Below are 17,826 nucleotides of genomic sequence, written 5' to 3'. Positions count from 1 at the left end.
TACAACATAAGGCAAATATAATGACATTAAATTAACAGATAAATGTGCTTTTGAAGTAGCATTATAATTAGTGCTGTCAAATTTACCGTGTTAATGGGCAGTAATTAAATTTTGTAATTCAAAATATTTGACGCATTTAACACTGCGCAGAATGACCGCCGATGCATAATTCCACTCACTCAGAAGTGGACAGTGAGCAGTAGAGCGGATCCATGTCGCCCGCGGGAGTATAAAGAAGGATTTCGAAAAAAGAGGGCAGCTTTAAATCTCAGAAATGTGAATACATTGGTTTGCCTCAGCAACTGAGGATGAGTAGAGAAGAGGGCTGTCTTATTTTGTGTTAATAAAGTCAGTTTAAAGAAGGAACACACGACGTGCTGATACCACCTAGCATAACATATGAGCCAATCAAGTTCGTGTGCACTTCAGGATCACTTGGAAAACATAAACTCTAAGAATATTACAAGGGCCACATATAAATGTGTACATTACACAGACACACACTTTGTTTGCACAAATTTGAAACATTTCTGTCACTGTTCTGAAGCCCTTTTGCGTATTTGTTTTTGCAGTTAATAGAAAATACCTTCTACTACTGAAAGAATGTTAATAATTTTAATTTGAACATTTTAATTTACATCTCGAGGATTTGTTGCTGTAATACAAACTACATTACATATGAACAGTACCGGTATGTTGAATGCATATATCTGTAACCCAGTGGATACTGGGCCAAAGCATTCAGGAAAGATGATATATAAATAACAAAAATATTAGTTATTACAAATAAATACTTTGACTTGCATAATGTTCACTTTGAGGAAACGTTTACAGCCCAACTTTTATACAAACTGTCATTCATCCTAATTCTGTATTGTTATTGTTTAATGTCAAATTTATTCATCAATCCATTATCGATACCGCTTCTCCTCACAAGGGTCGCGGGGCGTGCTGGAGCCTATCCCAGCTGTCTTCGGGCAGTAGGCGGGGGACACCCTGAATTGGTTGCCAGCCAATCGCAGGGCACACAAAGACAACCATCCGCACTCACAATCACACCTAGGGGCAATTTAGAGAGTCCAATCAACTTACCATGCATATTTTTGGAATGTGGGAGGAAACCGGAGTACCCGGAGAAAAGCCACGCAGGCACGGGGAGAACATGCAAACTCCACACACGCTGGCCGGAGCCGGGATCGAACCCACGACCTGTGAACTGTGAGGCGGACGTGCTAACCAGTCGTTCACCGTGCCGCCATGTCAAATGTTAATTACTTTGAGATCGAGGGGCGTGACTCCAACTGACGCTACCTACTCGCATGAATTGTGAGTGTTTTGAGCACACGCTGGAGTGCAGCTGTGTCATCAGATATTTGGAGCCTTTTTGTACATAACATCGGGATAAACTACCCGTTTTCACTGGATGTTTGTACTCACCGGATGCCTAAGAGGTAATTAAACTTGTCTGTTTATGGTAAAAATAAACTATTACTGTCCGTTTGGTTTATATGAGCATTTTAGCAAATCGCGATTAGCGATTAGCCTAGCTACAACTGTGTCGTTAGTTGGATTTAGCTTCTAATGATAAGGAGTTGAGATACAACATCCCGCTAGTTCCGCACGAAATAGTATATGGATTTGTAGCTCAGTACTGTCCTGTTAATTCAGGAGCAGTCGTGGTCGTTTGTGAGCAGTCAGGGACACACTCTGCTGGACGTCAGGAGAGCCTGTTTCCTGCTACTGGCTTGGACTGAGGACTGGTTCTTCGCGCCGTGGCTCGCATTCTCCGTTCATGCTGAGTGGAGCGCGACCCCCTCATCTCTGCCTCTTTTAGATAACACCATTATCCAATACTCTCTTATTTGATACTCTATTTGCTAGTCTTTTCTTGGCTACTCTTCAGAATTCTCTTTTACCCTCTTTCCCCTCTGTGGAGTTCTACACCCATCTCTCACCGGAACTGTGAGTACGCAATCCATATTATTTGTGCACGACGAGCATCAGGCCTGCAACGTGTGTTGGACTGTGGTACTAGTACCTTGAGTGTGTGTGAGTGAGTGTGGGCCCACATTTTCTTTGTTATTTGATATATTTGTGCTTGTTACCATACTTAGGGTTGACTAATTGTTGTATTGGACATTTCATAATTCAGTGGATTGGGTGCTTTGAGCATATAGTAATTTCTGTAAATTTCACAAGAAATTCAAGACTTTGAGCCGATAGACTACATTGTTTTCTTCCTTTTCCCATGTTGTGATATTTTACGTGTTATTTTTACCTTTGTATTTTCATTAAATGCCTATGTCATGGCCATTTTAACTAATCCACAGGATTGCAACCAAATACCAAAAAAGAAATACATAAGAAAGTATAAAAGGAAGATATTCCAACTACTTCCACAGTTAATGGAGGCACCGCCAACAGTAATTAAACGCAACATTTAAAGGTTTATCAATTCAGGTGACAGCGCCACTTAGTTAAAGCAGAACCCAGGCCCCGCTCGAAGTGGGAGGGTTCTACATATCGGTCTTGTGTCTTTTATCTTTCCATTCCAACAACAATTTACATAAAAATATGGCATATTTTGGAGATAGTTCGAATTGCAATTAATTACGATCAATTATTTTTAGCCCTAAAATATATCTATATATATCAATCTATCTATATATATATATCTATCTATCTATCTATCTATATATATATATTTTAGTGCTGTCAAGTGATACAAATTTTTAATCGTAGTTAATCGCATTTTTTCATAGTAAACTCGTAATTGATCGCATATTTTATTTATTGTAAAAAAATCCCTTGATTTTTATGTCCCATTATTTTCTTGAATTGTAATACCCTTAACATGAATAAGAGAATTGATTTTCTTATGCAAATACTTTATTAAAGCGAAGTCAACCCAAACATATTATTTTTTAATATGCTCCATGCTAGCCCACTAGTTGAAACAAGGCATTCTCAACTCACGCAAACAGCTCCTCAGCCGTTTTCAAACACACACACATACACTTTCAGCTGTTACTGAAAGCATGGTACTGAACACCATTTGATTGGCTAATCTTGTCTTGCTTTAGAGAGAAAATATATATGACAAACACAACGCTGCATTTTAAACGCAAGGAAGGAAAGTCTAGTTAATCCAAGCAGTCTATGTAACCATAGGATGTATCTGTATGAAGGTACAGTATTTATATATATATGCTGCAGCTACGTATGATCTAAGCTAAATATTAGCTGGATATGTGCATTTGTGTGTTGAACTTGTTGGTTCAATGTTGCAATTAGACGTACTTAGCCGATTCTGACTTTGGTTCATGAGCCGCATCGCGTCATTCGATGGCTAGGCGTCGGCCGAATGAGCCAGCCAGGCAGGATGACCGACCCTGTGAAAGGCGACTGCTGCCACCGCGGTGCCGCGCAGTTGTGGAGATCTGTGGGAATTGGCCCGCCCAGAGTCGCCGCCGCTGCCCACGCTTGCCGGCCGGGACGAAGCGGGCCGAGAAGCTGAGCGCCAGTGGGGGCGAGCTAACGTGCTATTGCTACGCATCTTCGGCGGAAGGAGCCCGAGGCTGCGTGCCATGCGCGCACACATTTTTTTTTAACCGGTTGTACTTTGTTCGTAGCTCTTCCGCACGGCTAACTAGGAATCGAAACTTAGCACCGACATTCTAAAATCTGAACGGTTCTGGGTGAACCGGAATGATGGAACTGATTCCACTCGAATCCGGGGTTTCGGTGCCCAACCCTAAGGGGGACACAGCCGTGCATGTCTGCCGACATTTTTTTCAAAAATTAGAGGCAAAGTCTGCACAAAATACAGTACAAACAAAAATCATAATTTCCCTCAGGTTTGGACTGCCATAAAAATAATTCCTCCAATAGGTACAAAACCATTCCAGTGGATTATTCTTCCTGAAGAGGAATACTATCATCATGTCAAGTTTGGACTGATTTTACTGTATAGTTTTTTCAAAACTTGGCGGCAAAGTCTGCACAAAACACAGTACAAACAGTACAAAAGTCATTTCCCTCAAGTTTGGACTGCCATAAAAAACATTCCTCCAATAACTAGAAAATCATTCCAGTGGATTCTTCTTCCCGAGGGCCCATACTATCAGCATGCCAAGGTTGGACTGATTTTACTGCACAGCTTTTTTTTTTAAAATTAGAGACAAAGTCTGCAAAAATCCAGTACATGCAGTAGAGAAATCATCATTTCCCTAACCTTTGAACTGCCATAAAAAACATTCCTCCAATAGGTAGAAAATGATTCCAGTGGGTTCTTCTTCTTGAGGGCCCATACTATCAGCATGCCAAGTTTGGACTGATTTTACTGTACAGTTTTTTTTTTTAATTAGAGACAAAGTCTGCACAAAACACACTACAAACAGTACAAATATCATTTCCTTCAGGTTTGGACTGCCATAAAAAACATTCCTCCAATAAGTAGAAAATCATTCCAGTACAGTAAAATCAGTCCAAACTTGGCATGCTGATAGTATGGGCCCTCAGAAAGAAGATCCCACTGGAATGATTTTCTACTTATTGGAGGAATGGCTTTTTATGGCAGTTTAAACTTGAGGGAAATGATGATTTCTCTACTGCACGTACTGTATTTTTGCAGACTTTGCCTCTAATTAAAAAAAAACTGTACAGTAAAATCAGTCCAAACTTGGCATGCTCATATTATGGGCCCCCACTAAGAAGAACCCACTGGAATGATTTTCTACTTATTGGAAGAATGTTTTTTATGGCAGTCCAAACCTGAGGGAAATGATGATTTTTTGTACTGTTTGTACTGTGTTTTGTGCAGATTTTGCCTCTAATTTTTGAAAAATCTATACAGTAAAATCAGTCCAGATTTGACATGATGATAGTATTCCTCTTAAAGAAGAAGAATCCACTGGAATGATTTTCTTTTTATTAGAGGAATGGTTTTTATGGCAGTTCAAACTTGAGGGAAATGATGATTTGTCTATTGCATGTACTGTGTTTTGTGCAGACTTTGCCTCTAATTTATTAAACTGTACATTAAAATCAGTCCAAACTTTGTATGCTGATAGTATGGCCCACCTGGAAGAAGAATCCAGTGGAATGATTTTCTACCTATTGGAGGAAGAGGAGTTTTTTATGGCAGTTCGAACCTGAAGGAAGTGATGCATTGGGCACTGTATTTTGTGCACAGTTGCGACATGCGGAAAAGCATTTACCATCAACAAATAGCAAGCACAATCAAAAATAAACGACAACTCCGAATGTGCCAATCAGTTTCTAACTTTACCGGACTGAGGAACCGGGCTTCGAATGTTCTTTTAAACATGCTGGAGCCCCATGACAACGTTCCATCCTGGGCACAGATTAGCCAGACTGTGGTCCCTGCCTACAATCGCACAAGAGCCATGGTGGAGCGTATATAGTATTTTATGTTTTAATTTTTTGCGTTCACTTGTTATAATACTGCTGTTTTGTTGTTGTAATGTAAAGTGCTTTGTTACAGCTGTAGCTGTTATGAAATGCGCTATAAAAAAGTTGTATTGTACAAAACACAAGAGTTGAACAATACATCAAAGACGTACAAGTAATATGGTATTTGAATTTGGCATTTCAAAGAGTGCTAATTATTTTGGATTTCTCCAATGAGCCGTCGAGCAACTTTTAAAGTAAAACTACGTAGAAGTCCGTCTGTTATGACTGGTTGTTTATGTGCTGTATTGTTACAACACGCTGGACCGCTCACCTGTCCATCACAGGGCTCTTCATCATTGAAAAACTGGTTTCACCTTCCAAATGAAAATTAATTAATTGGAATGACAAACATTTTTGTAACATACATTTCCCTGTTTGTACGTTTCTCTCTCTGTTTTTTGAGAGACATCAGGTGGTCTTGTCTTTTCCTCCATGCTCTTCTGACTTTCCTTTGCTCTCTGCTGGATACTTCATTGGTAGACTTCAGCTTTCCTTCTTCCTTCCATCTCTTATTTCTTTCTCTTTCCTTTATCAAATATTCTTTGGATTTCACTGGGTCATTCTAACCCTTCGCCTGTACTCTGTCTCTGCTAGGCTTTTTGGCATTTTGGTGTTTTCCCCTTCAAATTAAGATAAAATATGAAATAATATATTGTTAAAATCAGAGAGATCTATGTATGACATTTGTATCTATGTATTATATTATTTAAAACTTACTTTATTCAAAAAGAAACATCATATTGTCACTACGGAAACCATTATGTCACAACCGAAACCTATCTGTATGTTTCTGTAGCGACCGGTTTAGGTTTATTTTTCCCTTCAAATTTTGATAGAATATGGAATATAGTATTGTTAAAATCAGAAAGATCTATGTGTGACATATGTATCCATGTATTATATTATTTAAAACTTACTTTATTCAAAAAGAAACATCATATTGTCACTACCGAAACCATTATGTCACTACCGAAACGTTTCGGTAGTGACATAATGGTTTCGGGAATGACGTTTTATGATAGTTGTTGACAATACTCAACAATGCTAGGCACAGACAGTTTTAAGCATGTGTACAGAGATAGAAAACAGTACATTTAGCATTAAAATCAAAAGTGCTCATTTTATTGCCGAAACGAGGTGTTCGGTAGTGACGGTCCTTAAAACCACATGCGGATTTTCAGACTTTGGAGGGCACATAACTTAATAATGCTGCCAACTAATTACTCGCCATGTGCCCAGTGATGAACATGAAGGTAATGTCTCTTACTGGTGAAATTTCTGTGGATGTGGCTAAAACTAAGCCCTGCCTACAGACAAATACTCTTTGCGTTTCAGTAGTGACATGAAAAGTTGGGACAGGTTTTTTTTACGTAAAAACGTCTAATTTGAAAAAAATCTACAAAATCTTTCGCCATACAATTTAAAAGCAACCAAAGTGTTCTATTAAAGTAAGGTATTTTTTAAATTGCCAAAAATCTTCTACATTTTTTTTCATGAATTGAAATTTAGGAGTTAGAGATCGGGACAGCCACCTCCCAATCGGAAGTGACATATAAAAGATTACTTTTTATACATTCAGTTTAATAGTATCTCAATTAATGCCTTGTGGTCAAATCGATCATAACAAGATATTACTAAATATGCCAGGTCTGAACACTTCATTGTTTTTTAAATTTTCATTTTCATTGTGGGACAGCAATTTCAACCAATTCGGTAGAATGGCTCATATATATTAGTGCTGTCAAGCGTTTAATATTTTTATACTAATTAATCGCAAAGATTTTCCATAATTGATTGCGACTAATCGTATTTTTCAAATACAATTTTTTACGAAGCTTGGAACCGTTATTTACTTGAGTAAAATCTTGGAATTAATGTGGAAAAAAATAAAGGTATATTTATATTCAAAGACTTTTCTAATCGCTTTCTTTGATCTAGAATACGAATCTTTTCTAGAATACAACAGTTGAACGATACACCAATGTACAACTGAGGCTAGGTTCACACTGCAGGTCTTAATGCCCAATTCGGATTATTTTGAAAAAATCAGATTTTTTTTGTGTAAGCGTTCATATTACATTATAAATGCGACCTCGGTCTTGTCTGCTGTATGGACGCATGCGTCGTCAAAGTGGCCCGTACGCGCAGAAGAAGAAATGACGTCACACTGGACGTTGTGTTTGCAGAAGTAAATGAGGTCCAGCGTGTCGGCGCATTTATACAGTCAAGCGATTAGGTAGCAGGTAGAAATAAATGCAGTATTTGGGGGAAATTATGAGGCGAGTCTTTAATATCTCACTTCATAGAGACATCACTAACGATGACGTCACGTCCTAAATGTGCGTAAAAAATCACTCTATCTGAGAGCCGTGGCTGAATTACTACAATCGCCATAAATGTTTATGCTTCATGTTTCAAGTGGGATTAAATAAAGTAAAATATTAAATTAATAGTGAAACTCAAAACAACTTTGCAGATTCGACCCCCTGCTGCCAGTACTTTCCCTCCGCATCTTGGGCTCTGGATGAGGTCAATGCCGGATATATGCGACCTGGCCGTTCAGACCGCGAACGCGTTGGAAAAGATCGGATACGTATCCGATCTAGGACCACATTTGGGCAAAAAAATCCAATCTGCGTCGCATTTGCCTGCGCTGTGAACCTAGCCTAATATGGTATTTGAATTTGGCTGTGCAAAGTGTGCAAATTATTTTGGATTTCTCCAATGAGGATGTGAATAAAAGTGAGTTAACTGAGTTATTTTTTGGTGCGTTATGAAATTTAAATTAATCTTAAAAACAGCCAGTCTGTTTTGTACACATTCTTGAACGCACAAAACATGCTTTTGTACGCAGTATTTGATGTTACCTACAGGCAAAACACCTTTGTACGCGGTATTTCACATTACATACACACGAAACACATTTTTGTACGCGGTATTTGACATTACGCTGACGTAATTGTGGCATCAATCTAACGCCATAAGGGTTTGCCCTGCCTACTGCCCGAAGACAGCTGGGATAGGCTCCAGCACGCCCTGCGACTCTTGTGAGGATAAGTGGATTGGGTATTGGATGTTCTATGCAGGCCCACTAGTTGAAACAAGGCATTCTGATTAATATTGCGTTTGTGGAATAAGAGTTAATCCACAGCTCACCTGTTTTCCGAAGAAGAGCCACGATTGGTCATTATCTGAGCCCTGAGCAACTGTAATGTCATTTTTCAGTCAACAGAAGTGACAAAATGGCCACCCCCTGAGATCGCTGAAAACGGGTGGAATTTGCTGCTTAACTCACATTCCACAAACACAATATTAATCAGAATGCCTTGTTTCAACTAGTGCGCCTGCATAGAACGTATTCTTGAAAAAAAATATGTTATATGAAATATGAAGTTCACTTGGTATTGTCAACTTTGATAAGAATAAGACAGCAGGATTTTTGAGAACTATTTGACTTCTCATCCTTGTCATCCTGCCTTATTAACTTTTGGTGCCACCTAGAAGTCTGAAAGGTTTTGTGGGAACATCTGCCTAGTTTTTTTTCTTTAATGCTCACTATGATTATAGTAACTACCAGAAGACTTCATATTCTCAGTTGAACTATTTAATGGATGCCAGAAAGATTGAGACATAGCTGCGGAGCCTTCTCAAGATTGCAGAAGGTCTAACCCCATCCCTCAGGATTCTGTTATACTCTTGTTTGCCCACCCATAAGGGGGGAGGGGGGGGGGTCAACTTTGCCTAGCCCATGCAACTATGTGTGACTCTATAGCCTTAACTGAAATCGACTAATAAGTGTGTCAAGGGTGTTTATAGAAAAGGGAAGCCAAGTGAAAGCAAGAGAAAGGTCACAGCAAGATAACGGTCTGACTCAAGTCACCTATCTAATCATATATGTTAAAGAGTCCTAATCTAACAGGTCAAAACATAATTTTTCATATTCCAACTTGTACTTAAGTTGAAACAGAAGTACACAAACCAGGGGTGTACAATTGTTTTTTTCCGAGGGCCACACAGAAAAAAAGACAGTGGTGGTGATCAGGCGAATTCTTTATTCAAGCACTCAATAAGCACAGAACAAAACAATGCGCTTTGAAAACAATGCTCCAACATGGCGGCACGTGACGTCGCAGAAAAACTATTAGGTTACGTTGGGCAGGTTAATTGGAATTGGAATAACTTTATTGGCAAAGGAAACAGAATAGAATGAATGTTGTGAGTCCAAATTTACTGAACCAGCTTCATACCAGTCTGTCTACATCATTAAAAAAAAGAGAGACACCTTTAAGAACACCATTACAGGGTTAATGCAGGGTGTTTTTATACAACGTACATAGCGGGTGACAAACTTATACATAACAAAAATACCACATGTCCTCGGGTGGAAGTTAAAATTGGTTTACAAAAGACTTACAGTATAAAAGAATTTCAAAATCTGTTTCAAAACAATAAAATCAATTATGCCCACTTTGCTCATGGCAAGTTTAAAGTAAACATGTCTGCGTATGACCTTTACGTTCGTTGGAAATCAATTACAAATGCTTTTCTTTAGTATCACATGACTCCTATTACAGCCAATAAGTTCTAAAATAAGAGAAGGAAAACATATTTTTCAAAGTACAATGAGCAACCAGCTTGCATTGATAAACATGGAAGTACTTTAGGGTCAAGTTCACAGAAATAAATGAAATTATATACAAAGTAATCACACACAATGCTGGTATGTATAAAAAAAAAAAAAAAAAAAAAAGAATTGGGGGATGGATTTGACAGCTGCGTAAATCAGCTGCAGAATCTCAGAAAGAAAACTAAAACCTTAAGAATGCCATAAACACAGGACCAGCATTATTTTAACCGCACATTTCTGCAATCTCAGCCCTCCTTCTTTGTCTTCTTCTTCTCTCCCAACTCCTGCAGGTTCCTCGAAACCAGTCAAAACATTTGCAACATCACTCTCGGATCAAAAGTTTAAAAGCAAAACTTTTCTAAAGTGCTTCAAGCAAGACTGGTCTGAGAAAAACATACCTCCGAAGAGGCATTCAACTAAATGTAAAGCTAACACATAAGTTTACATTTGGACAAAACATTGAACCTAAAATTGAGTGGAAAAATGCCTTATTAGCTTCAGTTCAAGCCAAACTCAGTGTGGTGAACTTTAGTATTTTGGCACTTTGGTGTAGTCCTCCCTGTGAATGTTCTTGCACAAGAAGATGGCCAGAATCATCCCCAGCAGCTGTCAGAGAAACAAACAAACAAAAAAAAAAAAGGAATTATGTGAAGAACTACCACGAAGAAGTTGAATTGGTGAGGGGGTCGTGTGTACTGTACCTCAATGAAAGCGATTGCAATGCAGATTCCAAGGACGACCCCGATGTTGGTCAGGAGCCAGCTCTCCACGCTGAGAGCACAGCCCTGAAGAGAACGCCACAAGCTGATTTCACTAACCAATCCCAAGCGCAGCTCTCATTTCAAGCGGGAATACCCAAAGGCACGTTACCGTGTCGTATACGGGCCAGTCGGGTGTCTGAGCCTCGCAGAATCCGCTCTCGGAGACATTTCCGGTCGCCAGGGACATGTTGTGGCACGAGCACGGAAACAGAAGTTGAGAACTGTTGATGATCACCATGTTTCCGTTCCAGTCGCTTTGACCATTCCAGCCGCAGCATTCCATCTGCAGGCAAGCAGGAATCAAATGCACTTCCAAAACACATTTCCAAGATTCTCTTTGTGTTCATGTCATTTGGTCTCTCACGCAGGTCGGTTTTTTTTTAGCTGGAAGTAAAGTTTCAAATCTGATATTTCACTATTGGCACAATCAACTTTTTGGATGAGTAGTCATGTCCCATGTGCTGTCGCTCCTTTGCCCAAGTCGAGCTGTCATACACCACGTCTCCAAAAGTCGCCAAGGGGGGATCCATTTGCATTATTCATCTGTCCTTCCTGCTTCTCACCACACCTTTGCTGGGATGTATTCTCATGCAGGTTATCTTTAAAGCGGAAGCCAACCCAAACATATTTTTTTCAAGAATATGTTCTCAGCAGGCCCACTAGTTGAAACACGGCATTCTGATGAATTTTGCGTTTGTGTAATATAAGTTAACCAGCAAAATGCACTCATTTTTAGCCATCTCTGGGGGGCGGCCATTTTGTCTTCTGTCGACTGAAAGTGACATCACAACTGCTCACAACGACCAATCACGGCTGACCTGTTTTCTGAATCTGAGCCGTGATTGGTCATTGTGAGCAGTTATGTCATTTTCAGTCGACAAAAGACAAAATGGCCGCCCCCAGAGATGGATTACCACTTATTCCACAAACGCAATATTTATCAGAATGCTCTGTTTCAAGTAGTGGGCTTGCATAGAACATATTCTTGAAAAAAATGTTTGACTAAGGCAAGCTGACTCAATCCTTGATCTTGTTAGTTCAGCCATTATAACACTGCCTCGCTCTACAATTCTGGTCAACTTCCAGTTCAGGTTATTAGGCTTCACGAAAAGACATAAAGAGGAAGTCAACCCCAGAATTTACTTTACAAGAAAATGTTCTAAGTGCCTTGATTAGTATAAACATGGCATTCTGATTAATATTGCATCTGTGGAATTTGAGTTAAGCAGCAAAATCCACCTGGTTTTAGCCATCTCATTTGGTCACTTCATGTCAACTGAAAATGACATCACAGTTGCACAGGGTTCAGGTAACAGCCAATCACGGCTCACCTCTTTTCTGGAGCTGAGCCATGATTGGTCGTTACTTGAGCCCTGAGCAACTGTGATGTCATTTTCAGTTGACAGAAAGTGGCAAAACGGCCTCCCCGAGATGGCTAAAAACGGGTGAATTTTGCTGCTTAACTCTTATTCCATTAACGCAATATTAAGCAGAATGGCCTGTTTAGACTAGTGGGACTGCATAAAACATATTGTTGTAAAGAAAATGTTTGGGTTGACGTTCTCTTTAACACTAAGCACCAATGAAACATTGCAAAAATCTCAGTGTTTGATTGAAGCTGGCATTGTATGCAAGTGGCATCACTGAACACTATTATTGTCAGGTTGAATGACAGAACCTAGGGTTCAACCAGGTCAAATTTGAAGATGGGACTTCTCTTCACTTACATTTCTCTGAATGTAGTCCCACGCCTGCTCTGTGGTCGAGTTGTTGCCTGGATAGTTGTCCAAGATCTTGGATACAATCTTAGACATCTCTTCATTTAACTGCGGGGGGGGGGGGGACAGGTTACAGTGTTAAATGATGTCAAAGACAATTTGCTCTACATGGCATAACATGTCAAACAAGGTTTCCCTATCGTCACCCTCCTAAAATAATGGCCTAGGTCACCCCCACCCCAGCCCACGAAAAGACGAAAAACGGAACCAATTCCTGATTACATTATATTCAATAATCATTTCATTTCAGGGGTAGAAACAAATGATCTCTTGAAGGATGTAGTCGATTTTAGCAGCGGTGGCCCGCATATTGAGGTAATGTTCAAAGCAAAAAAAAAAAATGTTTGTCAAAGTATGATTTTGGCCATTGTTTTAAAGTGGAAGTAAAACCCCCCAAAATCTTTGCAATAATATGTTCAATTCACCTTCACTAGTCTAAACATGGCATTCTTATTAATATTGCGTTTGTGGAATATGAGTTAAGCAGCTAAATTTACCCATTTTTAGCCATCTCGGGGGGCGACCATTTTGTCACTTTCTGTCAACTGGAAATGACATCAGTTGTTCAGGACTCAGATAAGGACCAAACACGGCTCACCTATTTTCTGAAGCAGAGCCATAATTGGTTGTTACCTGAGCAACTGTGATGTCATTCTCAGTCGACAGCAAGTGTCAAAATGGCCGCCCCCTGAGATGGCTGAAAACGGGTGGATTTTGCTGCTGAACTCATATTTCACAGACGCAATATTAATCAGAATGCTGTGATTCGACTAGTGGGGCTGCATAGAACATTTTCTCGTAAAGAAAATTTGTGGGTTGACTTCTTTAAGAGCCTGATGATATGATGTAGTTGATTGATGTCTGATTTCATTGACTGTGTTCAAATTGATGTCACTTCTGTCACTGTTAACATTTACTCTACTGTATTCATGAGGAAAATAAGGTTGTTTGAATTTTTTACAGAACTTTCTGATTTGTGGGAGTTGTAGGTCATTTGAGTACCTATTGCAATATCTTATTTCCCTTAGAGATGATAATCCATCTGAGAATTGAGAAACCCCAACAAACGTAGCTCTACAAGGAAAGGCTGAAGCTTTCAATTGACAAAAAGCAGCCTGCGAGGGTTTGTTTCAAAATTCATTTAGGCAGAGAGCGAGCTGACGCTTCCAAATGGGACATAGCTGTTGTTCTGAGGAGTATGGCCAACTTCTGCTTCAAGAGTGTTTCCACTTGGATTCAAACAAAACAAAAACAAGAACCAAGTCACTAAACAAATGGCTACCGTTTCCCATTATAATAGTGTGAGTTTCAAAAATGAGACCAAAAAAGTTCCTGTCATTGATTTCAAATTAGTACCGGTATGTAGAAGTGATGTTCTTGTATACCAATAATTTGCAGATGCAATTATATAACTTTCAACTGGAACATTCTTTGCCACCCTTGATCTTTATTTGGAGATGCTGCCAAACTATTTCTGTCTATTTCAATTTGTGTACCCATGAGTTTGACTTCAAATGATGTAGTCCTGAGTTGGTAGGTTTTGCTTTCTATTCACGTGGATTGTTGTTTGTAGATGGGTGTAATCATCACATAATATGTTGCTTACCACACCCTTCTGGAAGTAGATGAGGACGCCAGCTACAATCTCAGCAATGAGGATCAACAAAAGGCAGGTGAAGTACTGAACGGCGGGGAGAAATGAATGCAAAATAACATTAAACCTATTTGAAGCAATCAATCGACAGTTTACTTTTTTACAGACACATATATATTACAGACACCTTTTAAGTTTAGCTTGAAATGCCTTGATTTTTAAAACTCATACACTGCCAAAGCAGCCACTCAATCCCGGGAATTTATTTATATATATTTTTTTTTCAAAGGCTAGGGTAAAAGAGGGTCTGAAAATGTCTGGCAGCGAATGAGTTAATATCTCTGGATGTGCATGTTTTCCACTCTGACTTACCAATCACAACAAAATGACATTGATCGTGATACCGATTGATGACATTGTCCTAACTTGGATACAAATTCAACTCTCCACTCACGAGGCCAAGCAGACAGCGGATCTCATAAATAGCTCCCAAGCAGCCGAGGAAGCCCAAAAGCATGGAAAAAGTGCCGACTCCAATCAGGATGTAGCATGCAGCCTTGACAGCTATGGAGTCATCTGCAAGGAAAGGAAAAGCGCATAGGTCAGAAGGTGCAAACCAATACTAAAGGAAGGAAGCTATAGTTGCCTATAGTGCAAATGTAACCAGGCATTCACTATATGTAATACAGAGTATGTCTATGCTTTTGACCTCCAAGTAGTGTTCCCTCGCCACTTCGGTTCTTGCAGGTCACGGATTTTCATTTGCGACCATAATTTAATCTACTGCAGTTTTACCTCGCTATTTTGAAGGTTTTCTTGCTATTATTCTTCCTTCTAAGTCAGGCCAGTCAAAAATGTCCATTTTTATGTGGGGGTGTTATTTGTTTCACACAAATCGATGCCATGAAAATTAGACAGCTCGTCGCCTGTGAATACCTGGTTTCCACGTCGTGGGTGTGTTCTGAAATTTGCTCCGAGCACACTACAACGCGCAATTATTAAGCTGACGTTTCGCCGTCATCGTCCTCGTGCTGCTGGGAGGCGGGGCATCCGCTCACATTACAGGGATGGTTGGGTTGGGATGGTCACGTGTTCACTAACAAGTTCATTTTATATATTTTTTTGATTAGGAAAATGAAAACAGTTGTCATTTTCTATTTTATCCATTCATTTTGGAAAAATTAGGAAAAGTGACAACTTGAAAACCACCTACTTTTAATGAGGAAAGTGGCCGCGCCCCCTACCGCTCTCTCCATGTTCGGTCGGAGTCGTTGCATGGAGGGACCGATTACAAACTCTCCATTGGAAATCATTGTACTTTCATTGCTTAAAACGTCCAAAGCAAGCATGGATGTAAAGGTCCAATCAGGCAAGCATGGATCTTTCCATCCAGTATTTTAGTACTGATGTCATTTTTACATGCAAACCTATTATATAAGTTAAGCTCATCCAAGTGTCTCTTTAATTCAGTGTTTTTCAAACTGTGTGCCGCTATTGTCAGGTGTGCTGTGGGAAATTATCTAATTTGTGTGCCTGTGCGTTCTAGTGCCTGCGTAATCATGTCTTTACTACATTGTAGTGCTCTTCCATACCAGCAGGTGGCAGGAGCAGCAGGTAGCCAATTGTCTTTGTTTAGAGACAAGCGAATTAGTGACGCATGTTTATCCAAACAGGCCCATGTTTCACACTGAGTTAGTATCAATATGAAACATTCTAAAATACTTTTTTCTTTGTGTTTATTTAATTCCTATTCAAGACGTTATAACGTCATTCTTCAATGTTAAAAAATGCTTATATAAACAAGATAACACTTATCTTCTTAAAATAAGCTTTTTTTTTTTTCTCACAATTTCAGCTGCTGGTGTGCCGCGGGATTTTTTTCAATGAAATAAATGTGCCTTGACTCAAAAAAGTTAGAAAAAACACTGCTTTAATTTATGAATGCAGCCTATAATCAGCAGCTCTGTATTTATTCTACATTTTAATATTTTAATGTATTAAGTGTACCAAGCGAGTAGAGTAGGAAATGTGTGTGGGGACGGGGGTGGGGAGGGATCGGGAGGTAAATAAATGTTAACATTTATTTATTTAAACCTTAAATGGTACATGTTTCTTAAAGTACAAAATATTATATATTTTTTAATAAAAGGGATTGTGTTCAGTGGGGAAAAATGCAGTTTTTATTTATCCATATACTTCACCAAAGGAAGTTTCAGAAGCTGTAATTTTAATACGGTGATACCGGCAAATTTTTTGCTCACTGATCGGCCCATATCTACAGCCAAACAGAGTGTTGCTGTCGGCAGAGCTTTGTTTGGATGTAAACTGGTTTCATTATTTTTTGGGTGGAAAAGATCAATCCTTCAAAACATGAGCAAAATTTCCATGTCCTAAATTGACAAGTGTTCTTGGATTCACCTCAAAATCTAAAAGTCCTTCTTGACCAATATTGTGTTTGTGGAATAAGAGTTTAATCCACTTGTTTTTAGCTGGGGGCGGCCATTTTGTCACTTCTGTCGACTGAAAATGACATCACAACTGCTCAGGGCTCAGGCACCGACCAATCACGACTGACCTGTTTACTGAATCTGAGCCGTGATTGGTCGTTACCTGAGCCCTGAGCATTTGTGATGTCATTTTCAGTCGACAGAAATGACAACATGGCCGCCCCCTGAGATGGTAAAAAACTGGTGGATTTTGCGGCTCAACTCACATTCCACAAACACAATATTAATCACAATGCCGTATTTCAACTAGTGGGCCTGCTGGGAACATATTCTTGAAAAATATGTTTGGGTGCATTTCCTCTTTTAAGCCACATTCTGTATACATCATGCGATGGCACCTCTTTCTCCTCAGATATTTCAGATTTGTGTAGCTACTCAAAATTAGACCGGCATTTGCGTAAATCCGGCAACAGCTCACCTATGTAATGTTTTTTGGGGTTTTTTTTTTCTGATACAGGACACCCTCACATTATGACTCTTTATGGTTACAACACCAGATTCTTCAAAAAATACTTTATGACTTTATAGTGAATTTATGCTTATGACCAAAAAGTATTTTTTTTTACACTAATACTGCAATCATGACTTTACTACTGTGTTAGCATAAGTTAGTGAAAGAGGCTACAGACTGTTCAGGCTAAACACGAGTAAACGCCGGTGTTGTCAGAACACAACTCTTGTCTCTATTGCAATGTTTCCCAGCCTTTATCGGGCCAAGGAACTGATTTCACATAAGGAAAATCTCACGGCAGACCTCCAAACAAAAGTGTCACAATACTCAAGTTATGGTGATCTCATCTCTATTTACGCACAAATGGACTTACTCAGTGTGAAATATGGGCCTGATACACTGATTTATTTTACCTTCCGCCATCTGATGGAAGATCATTGACATCATTGTGCCTGTCACTTTAGGTTGTCGGCATACATAGATGATTTGTATTAATAATTTTCTGATAAAAGAAGTGAAATTTGACAACTTCCAACTGCACCCCTGTTGATCTTTCACAGCATAGTACAATCAGTACGCTAATGTGTAAGTTTAAGTCATTAAATCAAATGTACCGTATATGGGTCATTTTTA

General features: G+C 39.3%; 1 protein-coding gene and 1 long non-coding RNA gene across 2 annotated transcripts in view; one reads left to right on the top strand and one right to left on the bottom strand.

Annotated features, from left to right (window-relative positions):
* The first annotated feature begins 1,175 nt into the window (after positions 1 to 1,175).
* LOC147150528 (uncharacterized) lies at positions 1,176 to 2,319 on the top strand. Its single transcript, XR_015086226.1, has 2 exons — positions 1,176 to 1,451; positions 1,669 to 2,319. It is a non-coding gene; the product is annotated as an uncharacterized LOC147150528 (long non-coding RNA).
* Positions 2,320 to 9,507: 7,188 nt separating this feature from the next.
* The window catches only part of LOC147150527 (CD82 antigen-like), a 35,503-nt gene continuing 27,184 nt past the window's right edge, over positions 9,508 to 17,826 (bottom strand). Inside the window, exons 4-9 of the mRNA XM_086026204.1 lie at positions 14,690 to 14,811; positions 14,248 to 14,322; positions 12,591 to 12,689; positions 10,973 to 11,146; positions 10,804 to 10,887; positions 9,508 to 10,708 (exon numbers count right to left, since the gene is read on the bottom strand). Of these exons, the coding sequence (XP_085882330.1) occupies positions 10,631 to 10,708; positions 10,804 to 10,887; positions 10,973 to 11,146; positions 12,591 to 12,689; positions 14,248 to 14,322; positions 14,690 to 14,811 (632 nt within the window). The 3' untranslated portion in view covers positions 9,508 to 10,630. The remainder of the gene's footprint in view (positions 10,709 to 10,803; positions 10,888 to 10,972; positions 11,147 to 12,590; positions 12,690 to 14,247; positions 14,323 to 14,689; positions 14,812 to 17,826) is intronic.

Source organism: Filicampus tigris, chromosome 3 (genome assembly GCF_054856515.1).
Source record: "Filicampus tigris isolate MCC_2025a chromosome 3, RoL_Ftig_1.0, whole genome shotgun sequence".
Taxonomy (NCBI): domain Eukaryota; kingdom Metazoa; phylum Chordata; class Actinopteri; order Syngnathiformes; family Syngnathidae; genus Filicampus; species Filicampus tigris.
Note: the sequence above shows the minus strand (reverse complement) of the source record. Positions and strands in the feature narration are given on the sequence as shown.